The 14507-nt window shown below is 44.4% G+C and overlaps 1 protein-coding gene across 2 annotated transcripts in view; it reads left to right on the forward strand.

Moving 5' to 3' along the window:
* Positions 1-14507, forward strand: part of LOC124134982 (sulfotransferase 1C2A-like) — a 28614-nt gene that overhangs the window by 9630 nt on the left and 4477 nt on the right. Inside the window, exons 1-3 of one of the 2 annotated variants that reach the window (XM_046500118.2) lie at positions 5064-5261; positions 12641-12841; positions 14102-14425. In XM_046500118.2, the coding sequence (XP_046356074.2) occupies positions 12682-12841; positions 14102-14425 (484 nt within the window). In that variant the 5' untranslated portion in view covers positions 5064-5261; positions 12641-12681. Of the gene's footprint in view, positions 1-5063; positions 5262-12640; positions 12842-14101; positions 14426-14507 lie in introns of those variants that run through there. The other variant, XM_046500117.2, reaches the window with a different exon arrangement.

A 14507-nucleotide genomic window follows, 5' to 3' on the forward strand; every position in this document is an offset into this window, starting at 1 on the left:
ATTCCAGACTTAGTTTGTGGGGGGTGGTTAGAGGTGAAGTAAATGTACTGGTCAGAATGGGCAGGTTTCCTGTAGACGGCGGTTTGTATCTTGTTCTTGGTGTCTCTGTATACAAGGACGTCGAGGAAGGGAAGTTGTTGTTTGTTCTCTGTCTCCTTGGTGAAATCGGGTGCGCTGGTTGTTGAAGCGCTGGAGTGGTGAGGTCTTTTCTGAGGATGACAAAGGTGGCGTCTACCTTCCTGTACCAGCAGACGGTTAAGATTTGGGATGGGAGAGGGCTTGTTCTTCAAAATGTTGATTTCTGTAAGGAAGGGGGAGAATGGGAGGCCGTGGATCTGCTCGTAGGTATCGTCTTACCAGGTGAAGTAGGTTGAGGTGATACAGGATTCGGTGATGGAGTCTATGAGGAGGTTGGTATCAAGTGGTTGATCTAGGTTGGAGATGCCTTGACGGAGGATTTGCAGCTCTTCAACAGTAGGGGCGTTGGTGAAGAGATCAACGACATCTTAGCTGATGATCTGGTCAGATCTACCTTTACAGTTTACACATAACCGAACATTTAGGTCACAGCCGACATAAGGACACCAAAAGTACATGTAACTGTTTTTCATGCCATCCATAGAGTTGGGGAAAATCCTGGAGACCCCCCTCTTTGTGTCATTTTTTAGTCGTGTCATTTGAGGGGAACCAATCTGAGATTCGTCACGATAACAATATTTTTGTTTGTCATTGAAAACCCTAATGGGTTTCTCCACAGCGGTATAAGCGTCCTTGTCCTGCCCCACTCTGTGGTCTGTTCCGCTAGGACCAACCTGAAACGCTCTAGTATAACTGTACTGAAGTTTCTTTTTCTCCACATTTTCCAAGTTCGAATTACAACCTCTGTTTGTCATGTCAGTGAACCCGTGAAGATCTGGGGTAGAATAGATCTTCAGCAACCCATGCTTGCCGTAAAAGGCGACTATGCTTGTCGTATGAGGCGACTAACGGGATCGGGTGGTCAGGCTCGCTGACTTGGATGATGCATGTCATCGATCCAAATTGCGTGGATCGATGCTCATGATATCAATCATTGGATTGTCTGATCCAGACTCGATTATTTACAGACCGCCGTCATATAGCTGGAAGGTTGCTGAGTGCGGCGTTTAACAACAAACCAACCAACCAATCATGTCAGTGGGTGTTTTCTGAATACTGTGCCACAATGTTAGGGACATACGAAGAGGATAAACACTGACAAGTTTCGTGAAGTAAAAATGTTCTGAAACAAACATACGCTTGAGCAAGGTTACAGCTTTTTTTTCAGAACGGGTGCATTTTCCATAGAACTGCAAAAATACTGCGAATGAATTTGTGCATTGTAGTTGTAAAGTACTACAGTTTCAAGACAGATTTACTTGTGTTGAAACTTTATCACAAAATTGGTTAGCTATAGCGTATGAGGCAGTTCCCTATTTTGATACAACTAATTCCACATTTTGACTTGAACCATATGTTTCGTGTTTTCTCAGGTTAACAATTGACTTGCCTATGCATGTATTTGTGACGGGTGCCACTGGTGGGGCAGGATACTATCACCTTGTCGCGAATACCTGGTATTGTCACTATTTTATTGTGATTCATAGGTTATGATATAGTCGGAATCGTAAATCGACTCTGCTTTTTGCATAAACGACCGACCATTTGATATTCGGCCGGGGCGGGGAGTGTGGGTGTCCTCGAATTTTTTTTATCTCACTAAAACATAAGTATGCTTCAGACTGTTGTTGAAATAAAATATGCTTCAGGCTGTTTTGCGAATAAACTCTTGAAAAAAACATATAAAGTAACGAGTTTTGAGAGACTAAATGACATTGGTAAAACATGTATACCTTTTCAAAAGTGTTACATACGATATAAATGACTGTACCAGGTTATTCCACAAAGAGAATAATCTATAGTACTACATGGTGTAGAGCATTGGATCTGGTTGTTAAAATATTCTTTCAGGTCTTGGCAGTTGTAAAAATCAATTCTGGGCTGGACAGTTTAAAAAACTTTCTGTAAATCACTAAAACTATCAAAATCAGAGCATACGTAACGACAAATGGAAATAAGATATAACCTAAGACCTTCATTGTGGACAATATAATATAACATGCCTTTCATCTTCTATTTCATCCGTACAAAACGGGCAGGTTCTCTCTGCAAGAGGTGTATTGGCGTAGTGTCCGGTCTCAACTCTCAGCGGTGCAACACCGCATCTGAACCTTGACAGGGCGCTTCTGAGAGTTCTAGGGAGGCTTTTGTGTACACTTTTGTGTATGCTTCCACACTGTAATTATCCTTAAAGGTGCAGTACATTTATTGCCACCTGTCCCACGTTTGCTGTTCGGTAATTCCACGGATGTCCTCCACTCAAATTCTTCAAACATTCTGCATTGCACTTCCGATGACACATATTTACTGCCGTATCTGTTATCAATGGGGATTTTGTGCGTCATGCCAAAAAATTCTCATTTCCTGTGTATCCTAAAGATTACATTATGTTTTCTTCTGGTTGACCAGGGGTGACTCCACGTACAAACTTGATTTACTACGCATCCTTGGTGTAGGTTACGGAGGCGCCTATTGAGTCGAATTTGATGGACAGAGGGGGTATCCAACCCATGTCCCCAAAGACTGCTTTATTTGTGGAATATTTTCTCACCCCGAGGAAGAATCTCATGGCTCTGTTCTATACAGCCTCTATGCACGTCATGTTGTATGTTCCCCATATACCAGCACCGTATCCTATCACCGACCACACCATGGTCATATAACTTTGAGACCGTATTGTATTGCATTCCTCCAAGCAGCTCGTGTTTCGATATGAGGAGGCCAAACGCCCTGCTCGCTGAGCTAGCTGCTGCTCTCGCCATCCCATTAAAATCCAGGTTATCTGTTAAAAGTATGCCGAGATAGTTATAAAACTCCCCGACTTCCAGGTTGTAGTTACCACATTTAAAAGTATAGTCTATAGTCTATAGCTTCAAAAATGGATGACCTTTGATTTAGACACATTTACCAATCTCATTAAAATCAGATCTTAGTTCTCGCTATCGCTAAACAAAGATCTGAGGACACCTCATTACAGGTCACGTCAGAACGACCTTTCATCCGACTAATCAAAGCCTCGCTTACCAGATCATGAAAGTGACAGTCGGAATGTGTTTTCTATTCATGCAACCTCGAAAAAGTCAACACGGGGTATTCCGAGCTACAGTTACGGCCCATACCACTGATTCCGTCAAAATTATCGTCTATTTCTCACATTTAACAGAGGGAGGCGTTGCACAGTACGTGGGAAGCATGCCATTCAATCGCAACCATATATTAGACATCCCGGAATGTTCGTTTGTTCAGTTTTCAAAATTTTAATCGAGGACTGTGTCAACATATTTTTCAAGCGTAGTCTGAAACTGAAGTCGCCAGGTTGAAACGAGTGCCGGAACGCTCGAGAAAGCTGTTTTCTAATTGGCTGATGTCGACTTCCTGTTATTCGTTTCAGTGGTCGGTCAAAGTTCGCGAAAGATCGTTCTCACGTGACCCGTAATGGGATGTCCACAGATCCTTGTTTAGCGGCAGCGAGAACTTAGATTATGATTTTGATGAGATTGACACATTCACAGACATAGTGTTGGATTGACACCATGTCTAAAGACAATCCAATAAAATGTTCAGGTCAGTTTCGGATTCTGCATGTAGCACCAGGGCAGGACATGCTTACCCTTTTGGCGAACACCTGGTGTTTAACACGGATTTACAGTGATCCATTCATATGAGTTTCACCGCTATTGTGCATTCCCGCCCAATGGAATCTGTTCCGTTGAAAATTCAGATTTATTCTCTTGCATTGACGTTTATATTTACGTAGGCTGGGACGAGTCCAAATGTACTACCGGGTACCCACCCCCTATTACCTGACCCTACCCTGTCTCAAGAGATACAAAATGTGGGTGAAAAGTCAGAAAGAAATGCGAACATTAGTGACTTGTAGTGTAACCATACAGTTCCAGATATGTTTTGTCATTAAACAATATATCACGTGACTAACCACGGGTCCGGGTAGTCCTGTGGGTAGCCGGGTCCTACTCAGTACCCAGCGGACCCGGGCACCCGAGTTACCCGTCCCAGCCCTAGTGTTCCGGAGAACAGTAACGCCAAGGAGAACTTCAATCTCATTAAAATAAGATCTTTGGTCTCGCTACCGCTATACATCGGGATATATACTAACAGCGACTTAAACTCACCCGCTGCTTCATGATCGGTTTGTTGGAAAGCCTTGTTGATAAAACGACCGCTCGAGTTCAAATCTTCACAGGAGCTTGTTTGAATCATCCTCATTTTGTGTCCCCCGCCAGGATATTGTAAAGCGGCTTCAAGTCCATCCACTCAATCCGCATGGCAAACATCTTACAGACACAAAACAGTACAAAATACAATAACACCTCGTTAGTCAGGACCCCGTTAATCCGATAACCTCGTCTTGTGGACAATTTATGTTGTGAGCTCAACGAACATCACTAATGATCAAGATCATTAATCCGGACATTCATTGATTCGGACGATTTCACTATCCGGATTAACGAGGTGTCACGGTATGATCCTGACTTCTGTAGATTAATTCAACAATTCTTACCCGTGTCTCTCCCTTCGAAGGCGGACATCTGCGTTTCCACTTCCATACATGTTATCTACCGAAGACTTCACCATCCTCCCTTCAAGTTGGCGAACACCGTACATACATGGCCCCTGGGGAAGGAGAAACTTTGATTGGAAACGACATCACATATACTGGCCTCCATACTGCTTCTCTTTTCTTTACATAGTGGTGCTGGCTTGAACGGGGATTTGCCGGACAACGGTTCTGAGCCGGTGATAGCCTCTTAGCAGAATATAATCACGCATTATCACAATCTCTCCAAACCGTTCATTTCATTTAACCTCACAGATGGTTAAGACGGAAATTCAATACATGACTAGAAAATTGATTAGTGAGAGACGCCGTTCCATTTTGCGTTCACGTTAAGTATAAGATGAATAATGGCGAATTATTTCCGGAATGGGTTTTCATTAAAACAAGTAGGGGCTCCCTTCTGACGTGCCTTGTTAAATCTCCTTTCTGAGTTTTCTTCAGTACTTAAGGGTTAGCCGGATCAGCATTGGCAAATACGGTATGGGAGACCATGACAGAGGGCGGTGAATGTATTACAAAGACACCAGAAACAGCAAGGAAACAGGTAGGTGTTCTCTGCTTAGCTCTAATATGCTCTGTCCTGTCCTGCCCTGCCCATAACTTTCCCCCTCGCCTTTCCGTATCACTTTCCTTTTTCTTCCTTCTTTTCCTTCCGCTCCCCTCCCCACCATTCCCTCTCGTTTCCTCTCCCTTACCTCCTCTCACACCCCTTCCTTGTCACCCCCTGCCCTCCTTTCCCTTCCGATATGCCTTACCCTCCCTGCCCTGCCCTGGCCTTACCCCTTCCCACCATGCCCTCTCGTTTCCTTTCCCTTAACCCCCCCCCCCCCCCCCCCCCCCCCCGCCACCCTCTCACTCCCTGCCTCCTTTCCCTTCCGATATGCCTTACCTCTCCCTGCCCTGCCCTGGCCTTACCCCTTCCCACCATGCCCTCTCCCTCCTTTCCCTCAACCCCCCCCCCCCCCCCCCCCCCCACCACCCCTTCTTCCCACCCTCTGCCCTGCCCTCCACTCCCTAGTTCCAGTGGTGTATCGGCCGTGGTGTTGGTGGTGTAGCCTAGTGGTTAAAGCGTTCGTTCGTCACGTCGAAGACCCGGGTTTCCATGATTCCCCACATGGATACAATGTGTGAAGCCCATTTCTGATGTCCTCCGCCGTGATATTGCTGGAATCTTACTAAAAGCGGCGTGAGTTTTCGAACCGCGTGAAGTTACCACTGGCAGGTCACAAAATATTATTCTTCAATGTCTGAAGTTTGTGAGTTATTATCGGGATATGTGGGATTGAACGGTTATACAAAGGCCGAGAAGCCTGGCTAAGATATCTGTGACGTCATTCTTTTGCTTGAGATCTCCATTATTTTCAGGAATGGGCAGTTGGTTGTGTTCATTGCCGCTGTTGCACGTGTGCCAAGCTCCGTCGCGATTTGATCTTTACATAACATGGTACACGGCTTTTACGAATGTTTGTCAAAGTGTAGGGATGTAAACGAAGGATCTGTTTTAAGAAGGGGAATATCCTCCACTCTTTAAAAATAATGGGCCTAGAGTTGTAAAGACATGACTCTCTAACAGATCCGAGTCGTGAGTACCCCCTGCTTGTCGCAAGGACATCGGGTGGCCATATTGTGACATGGCTGGTTGCATGTCATCGTACCCCGGGTATACAGGGAAGTTATTATGAAAGATGACACCGAGGCACAGCGCCTGTGCCTGTACAAAAGTGTCCCATTACCACTACGCACAAACAATCGCTTAAAACTTGGATTTAGCTTACGCTTGTTCGAGGTGTTCAGTGACTTAGTGAACGCAATAACGATACTATGACATGCAACAACCAAGTCAGCGGACCCCTGAAAATCCGGGGTAGAATATTTCTTCAGCAACCCATGCTTGGTGGTCAGGCTCTCTGACATGGTTGATACATGCCATCGTATCCCAATGGCGTGGATCGATGCTCATGATGTCAATTACTGGATTGTCTGTTCCAGACTCGATTATTTACAGACCGCCGTCAAATAGCTGGACTATTGCTCAGTGCGGCGTTAAACAACAAAGAAACAAACAAAAACCAAGTCAGCGAGCCTGACCACCCGATCCCGTTAGTCGCCTCTTACGACATACATAGTCGCCTGTTACGGCAAGCATGGGTTGCTGAACACCTATTCTACACCGGATTCTCACGGGTCTCATTGAACAGTACATGTCATGTGGTGTTAGCTTAATATTGGAGAATAGTTCCATGTGAATGTTGACAACACTAACCCGCTTATCGAGGGTTCGAATCCCAGATTCGTCGTGAGGATGATGTCTGATATTTTGCTTCCTTGATTTCACAAAGCGGCAAGTGTGTATGAACTGCGTCGCCGTCATACACCCCCAGTGATTTACTGTTGTGTATCCAAGTCTCTGTCAGTCGACTGACATGAGGATAAGACAGTCACAATGTCTGGATAATTGTAGAGGAAATTCATGCAATTACACATTTTGGGATGTCCTCAGATCTTTGCTTAGCGGTAGCGAGAACTAAGATCTGATTTTAATAAGATTGCAATTGGACCAGTAGTTCTTAAAATCCTCGATATTTTGTTAGTTGTTCAGGTTTAGTTATATTCAAACCCTGAAATGCTTGACATTTGTCAGAAAGTTTACCGCAATAATGAGAGGGAGACATTGAGGCTTTTGGAACGCGGGATTCGGGGGTATCTGTAGAGGGTATTCGGGATTCAGGAGCGTGGTACACGGGATTCGGGGGTATCTAGAGGGTATTCGGGACTCAGCAGTGTGGTACGCGGGATTCGGGGGTATCTGTAGAGAGTATTCGGGATTCAGGAGCGTGGTACACGGGATTCGGGGGTATCTAGAGGGTATTCGGGACTCAGCAGTGTGGTACACGGGATTCGGGGGTATCTGTAGAGAGTATTCGGGACTCAGCAGTGTGGTACGCGGGATTCGGGGGTATCTGTAGAGAGTATTCGGGACTCAGCAGTGTGGTACGCGGGATTCGGGGGTATCTGTAGAGGGTATTCGGAACTCAGCAGTGTGGTACGCGGGATTCGGGGGTATCTGTAGAGAGTATTCGGGATTCAGCAGCGTGGTACGCGGGATTCGGGGGTATCTGTAGAGGGTATTCGGGGCTCAGCAGTGTGGTACGCGGGATTCGGGGGTATCTGTAGAGAGTATTCGGGATTCAGCAGCGTGGTACGCGGGATTCGGGGGTATCTGTAGAGGGTATTCGGGGCTCAGCAGTGTGGTACGCGGGATTCGGGGGTATCTAGAGGGTATTCGGGACTCTGCAGTGTGGTACGCGGGATTCGGGGGTATCTGTAGAGAGTATTCGGGATTCAGCAGCGTGGTACGCGGGATTCGGGGGTATCTGTAGAGGGTATTCGGGGCTCAGCAGTGTGGTACGCGGGATTCGGGGGTATCTGTAGAGAGTATTCGGGATTCAGCAGCGTGGTACGCGGGATTCGGGGGTATCTGTAGAGGGTATTCGGGGCTCAGCAGTGTGGTACGCGGGATTCGGGGGTATCTAGAGGGTATTCGGGACTCTGCAGTGTGGTACGCGGGATTCGGGGGTATCTGTAGAGGGTATTCGGGACTCTGCAGTGTGGTACGCGGGATTCGGGTGTATCTAAGAGGGTATTCGGGACTCGGCAGTGTGGCACGTAGAACGCGAAAAAGAATCGCATTTGGTACGCAGACTCAACATGTAGGTTGTTTAAAACCCTAATTATTATTACACTGATTTTCAATTAACAATTTATGTAAGTATTTAATGCTGATATTTTAACCACAGCGACAAGGTATTTCATTTACAAATTTCTCAATAATTCGTTTGAATATCTTGATTAAATATTTTTGGGAAATTATTTTATTGTAAATATAATTTGACTAACAAACAGTTTGCCGCCGTGTTGATGCATCGCATCAAACGTTTTCCTGTTGATGTTCAATTGCTTCTGTGTAAAATACTGAGTACAAAACTATTAACAAATACGAAAAATTTTACTACATTCCCGCAATGTTTCTTAACCTGTAAGGATAAGTGTATCACTTTAGGACATTGTGGTAACACATAAGTTAAATTTACTCAACACAAAATCCAACTCTGAGCCTTCTAAGAAGTATAATTTTCAAATGCCTTACACTTTCTTCTTATTGTTTGACTAGAAACACACACACACACACACACACACACGCACAAACATCCTTATGATTTGAATACAATATGATGTCATCATAATATTAGTTATGGTGTCATTAGTTGCCGTTTTCGGTGTCATATTTTTCTGCTAACCTAATATGACACCGTATACGGAAACTAAAGACACCATAACGAATTTATTATGCCGAAAAGTTTACACTTTTTGGTATCTTTGTCGCACATGTCATGTGAAAACTTAAACCTCAAAACGTAACACTTACAACCTGAGACGTTAAGGTTGATAATTTTAACTTTATATACTGAACAACAAAAGTTCCTATGACATTGAATAAAATTTAATGCAAAGTTAGGTTTTTTACCAAATCTGAAACAATTTCGGTTTGCAACAGATAAAAGACACCTGTAATTGTTCAAATGGTTTAATTTGCCATTTTGACTTCAGAAAATTCGTGATTTCATAAAAAAAACCATGAACATGCCAAAATGTCAATTTTCAAATCAATAGCGTGTGTGTCCACCTCTGGTTGCGATGCAAGCAACACATCTTCGTCTTATGGAATGGACCAGGCCTCGCACAAAGTCCTGTGGGATATCTGTCCATATCTGCTGAAGCATGTTTCGAAGTTCCTGGAGTGTCTGTAGAACACGTGGTTGACGTCGAAGGCGCCGATCCATCTCATCCCACATGTGCTCGATTGATTAGAGATCAGGGGAGCGAGCCGGCCAGGGGATGACATTCACGTTGTTTTGTTGAAGGGAATCCTGAACAAGTCGAGCAATATTAGGCCGGGCGTTGTCATGTTGAAAGGTAATGCCTGGGCCGTGACGACGCAAAAACGTTCGAACAACAGGGACGATAATCTCGTAGCGGTAGCGCTGTCCATTGAAATTTCCCTCTACCACTATCAAACGGGTCCCCTGTCTTGCTGTAATCCCACCCCATACCATAATGCTGCCGCCCCCGAACTGATCTTCTTCCATGACACAATGATTGACGTAACGTTCGCCTCGACGTCGGTACACTCGAATCCGTCCATTGCTGTGGCTGAGGTGCAAAAAGAGACTCGTCAGTGAATAGAACTTGTCCCCACTGCATGGCCGTCCAGCGTAGACACTGTCTGCACCACTGTAGACGTGCTTGACGGTGGTTTCCTGTCAAAATGGTGCGTCTGGCGGGTCTTCCGGCGACAATCCCTGCACATCTGAGGCGGCGACGTACGGTTTGTGAACATATTCAACGAAGACCAGGGATGCTTCTTGCAGTCACTGTTGCTGCCTGGAATTGATTTCGTAGGTGTGTTGTTCGAATCCAGTTGTCTTGTCGATTATTGGTTACGCGTGGCCTGCCACTCCGAGGATGGTCTCTGACTGCATTCGTCTGTTGCCAACGTTGCCATAAACACAAAATTGTGTTTCTATGGACGTTAAATTGTCTTGCAACATCACGTTGACTCGATCCTGCTTCAAGCATACCAATGGTTCGTGGACGCTCATTTTCGGACAGGCGCGGCATTTCGTAATGTTGAATAATAGCTTAATTTTGATGTTTTTCTGAGTGGTTGTTGTCAGCACGATGCTAAACAATGCATATGGAATCCCGTTAACGCACATGTACTAGTATATATACCCATTCTTGGGTAGTGAAATGCATGGAGCTTGCATAAAAGTCAACTTTTGCATGGAATGTGCATGCTTTTCTGTAGCAGTTGCGTTCTTGTGACTTGATTCCATACATGTACCACAATATTGAGAACCAAACTTTACTTGTTTGAAAAATACACTAAAATATTTTGTTGTTGAGTATATAATCTTTATTAGAGTCACGAACGTGATGCAAAAAAACCCATTAACGTCCTTGCATATCAAAATTAATTATATTAAAACCCAAACAATGCCGAATGACGAATTTCTGTACCAGAATTTCTATGTAAACTATGTGAGATGGGTCTTGGAAAATCCACAATGGCTGTAAATGACGGTATACGGTCTCATGTTAGGTCAGTAACAACCATCTTGGATTTGTACTGACGGTATACGGGCTCATATGGGCTTAGTGGTTCTGCTCTCCGATTGGTCAATCTCACTTTGAGGCATAATAACGAGGAATATACATGGCAAGGTTCAGCCTACTTAGTCTGGCAAGTTCAGAGGAGAGGAGTGCCAAAACTGCATCAGGTCCTTGCTGCAAGTTCGGTGTTGAATGGAATTACTTGTGAGTACTCAATAATCGAGGAGGGGTTCCGAGTTCTGTCATTCAACAACACATACCTGAACCGTAGCGTTTTTGTCTTTAACTCCGCCTTAACTAATTGCATTATTGTAAGTCAAACACCACTTGGTCACGGCGTGCTATCATTTACCTTGATGATCGATTAATGTGTCGCCAGCGGGATTCTAACCAGCGATGTCCACACGGAAGGCTGACGAAACTGGTCTTCTGCAACGATAACACGGAAGACATGTGGAATTAACAATGACATATTTACTGACCAACATATTACTGTATAATTCGTTTATAATCGAGTATATCTATGATGTATTCAGGATGCCATACTGTCAAGTGAACGTACGGGTAGGTTGAAATTTGGTTTTCGTTACAATAACTCGTTTCTCGATTAGGGCTATGCGTGGTTATAATAGGCCCATCAACATGAACAGGAGTATAATATTTGGGTCATTGAAAAATGTGCATGATTTGATGCTGCATCAATTGTATACTTGGCCTGGGACATGCATTTCATAACTCGAGTCGTCAAAAAAAGAGATGCACTTGCGAATGGCTCAGAGAACACATTTCAGGGGCAACTCACTCTGTTCTATTTGTTTGTTGGTTGTTTACGCCGCACTCAGCAATATTCCAGCTATATGGTGGCGGTGTGTAAGTAATCGAGTCTGGACCAGACAATCAAGTGATTGACATCATGAGCATCGATCCACGCAATTGGTTGGTTGGTTGGTTTGTTGTTTAACGCCGCACTCAGCAATATTCCAGCTATATGGTGGCGGTGTGTAAGTAATCGAGTCTGGACCAGACAATCTAGTGATTGATATCATGAGCATCGATCCACGCAATTGGTTGGTTTGATGGTTGCTTGTTTAACGCCGCACTCAGCAATATTCCAGCTATATGACGACGGTCTGTAAATAATCGAGTTTGGACCAGACCATACAGTGATTAATATCATGAGCATCCCACGCAATTGGGTCAGCGATTCTTACGATAAGCATTGTCGCCTTTTTACGGATTTTCACGTGCTCTAAAGGTTAAGCATTGAGTTCTCAGATATCTTTTACATACCGTCATCAAAACAGTGTTGTTTAAACACTTTAGGCGCTAAGGTTCTCGAACATTGGACATGGTCTAAATAGGGCAAGGCGCGGATATTCTCAGTGCATAGTTGCATCGCGTACTAGATCAAAATCCGAAGATCGTTGGTTCGAATGCCAGATTCACCCTGTTGACGATTCTCGGGTTTTTAGCACCATATCCGTGACAGTTGGTTTTATTAAACCTTTTTCCAAATGTTTGGCGTGGAGAGTAAATGCCAATCTGATAAAACAATATGTACATGCAGAAAATATTGTGAAAGAATGACAGAATACTATCAGAATCAGAGGATATTCACCTTTATATCATCCAGAAGAATTTCTGACACCCTGACAAATTGGTTCCTGAGGAAAGCATTACCAGCAAAATATAATCATGTAAGTCCGTGTTTTTACCTAACGTATTTCTGTTCTGATTCTTCATTCTCAGCCTGAAACACTGTGTGATTGAAACCCATCAACTCAACAGCCATGTCTACTGTGAAAATACCAGACGCCGGTGGTGACACCTTGACCTTCCTACAAGTTCAAGGTCGTCTTTATCCAGCCTTTCCCCCTGAAGCAGTTATGAACATGGGCACGTTCAAGATACGTCATGATGACGTCATAGTATGTGCTTACCCAAAGTCAGGTATGTCTTTGTTCAAAGGAATTTTTGCACCCGTAATAAACAAGCATGGTTTAGTCCCGAGTTATGACAGCTGGGTCGCGAGGGCCTAGCTTATCCGTTGCTAATGACGTGATACAGGACACGCTGCCGGACTGACACATCTCCATGCGTCTGCGCTACGCTTGACTCCCATTCTCTGTCAGTAACCTGGCGAGCAATCGGGCATGTATATTTATCATGATGGCAGCACGACATGCAGCAGATTGGGTACATACACGTCTCAAGGTGTCTCGAATACCAGTTTGACAGTAGCCATTTATTCTTTGTTTGTTTGTTGTTTAACGCCGCACTCAGCAATATTCCAGCTATATGGCTGCGGTCTGTAAACAATATCAAATCTGGACCAGACAATCCAATGCTTGACATCATGAGCATCGATTTTGTTTGTTTGTTTATTTGTTGTTTAACGCCGCACTCAGCAATGTTCCAGCTATATGGCGGCGGTCTGTAAATTATCGAATCTGGACAAGACAATCCAATGCTTGACATCATGAGCATCGATGTGTTTGTTTGTTTATTTGTTGTTTAACGTCGCACTCAGCAATGTTCCAGCTATATCGCGGCGGTCTGTAAATAATCGAATCTGGACCAGACAATCCAATGATTGACATCATGAGCATCGATCGACGAAATTTGGATACAATGACATGCATCAACCGAGTCAGCGAGCCTGACCACCCGACCCCGTTAGTCGCCTCTTACGACAAGCATAATCGCCACTTGCGTCAAGCATGGGTTGCTGAAGACCAATTCTACCCCGGATCTTCACGAGTCGGGTGGTCAGACTCGGTTGATTGCGTGTCATCGTACCCCGACGATGAAGGGTGTTGCTCATAACATAAAACATTGACACGATTATTTACAGGCCGCCGACATATTGATATAATATTGTTTTACGGCAAGTATGTGTTGCTGAAGACCTATTCTAACCCGGATCTTAACGAGTATCGATGTACACAATAAAGATACGATGACATGCATCAACCAAGTCAGCGAACCTGACCACTCAGTCGTGTAGCTGTCGACTAATCCTAACCCGGATCTTCAAGGGTCCTTCGTCGCCTGATCACCGAATGGAGCGGAAACTCCAGTATTATTTACGTTTCATTTGCCCCAAATACTTATACCCAGACGAAGACTAGAATGTTATAAAGATGGATAATCAATGTGTTGCTGCCAAATAGGTAGTGGCGAGGGATAACTGACTAATTAATGTTTCAGGTACTCACTGGGTATGGGAGATAGTGCGCATGCTCCAGGCTGGCACGACGGAAGTGGAATCTGCCGAGAAGGATGACGGGATGATGGAGCTGTTTGATCAAGATCACTTTGACCAACTCCCCTCCCCCAGGGCTCTTAACACGCATCTGCTGTTCACCCAACTACCCCCGGAAGTCACACAGAAGAAGAACAAGTTAATATTTCTGTCAAGAAACCCAAAGGACCTTTTTGTTTCGTACTATCATCACCACACTGGACTAGCGGACCTGTACAACTACAGTGGAAAGTGGAGGAATTACCTCCCCTTAGTTTTAGACGGAAGAGGTAGATACTCAAGCTAGCAACTGTTAGATATCTCTTGGAGTTCATGTATGACACAAAAAATAATTTAAAAATCATTTTGACC

This window comes from Haliotis rufescens, unplaced genomic scaffold (genome assembly GCF_023055435.1).
Source record: "Haliotis rufescens isolate VD_foot unplaced genomic scaffold, xgHalRufe1.0.p SCAF_15, whole genome shotgun sequence".
Classification (NCBI taxonomy): domain Eukaryota; kingdom Metazoa; phylum Mollusca; class Gastropoda; order Lepetellida; family Haliotidae; genus Haliotis; species Haliotis rufescens.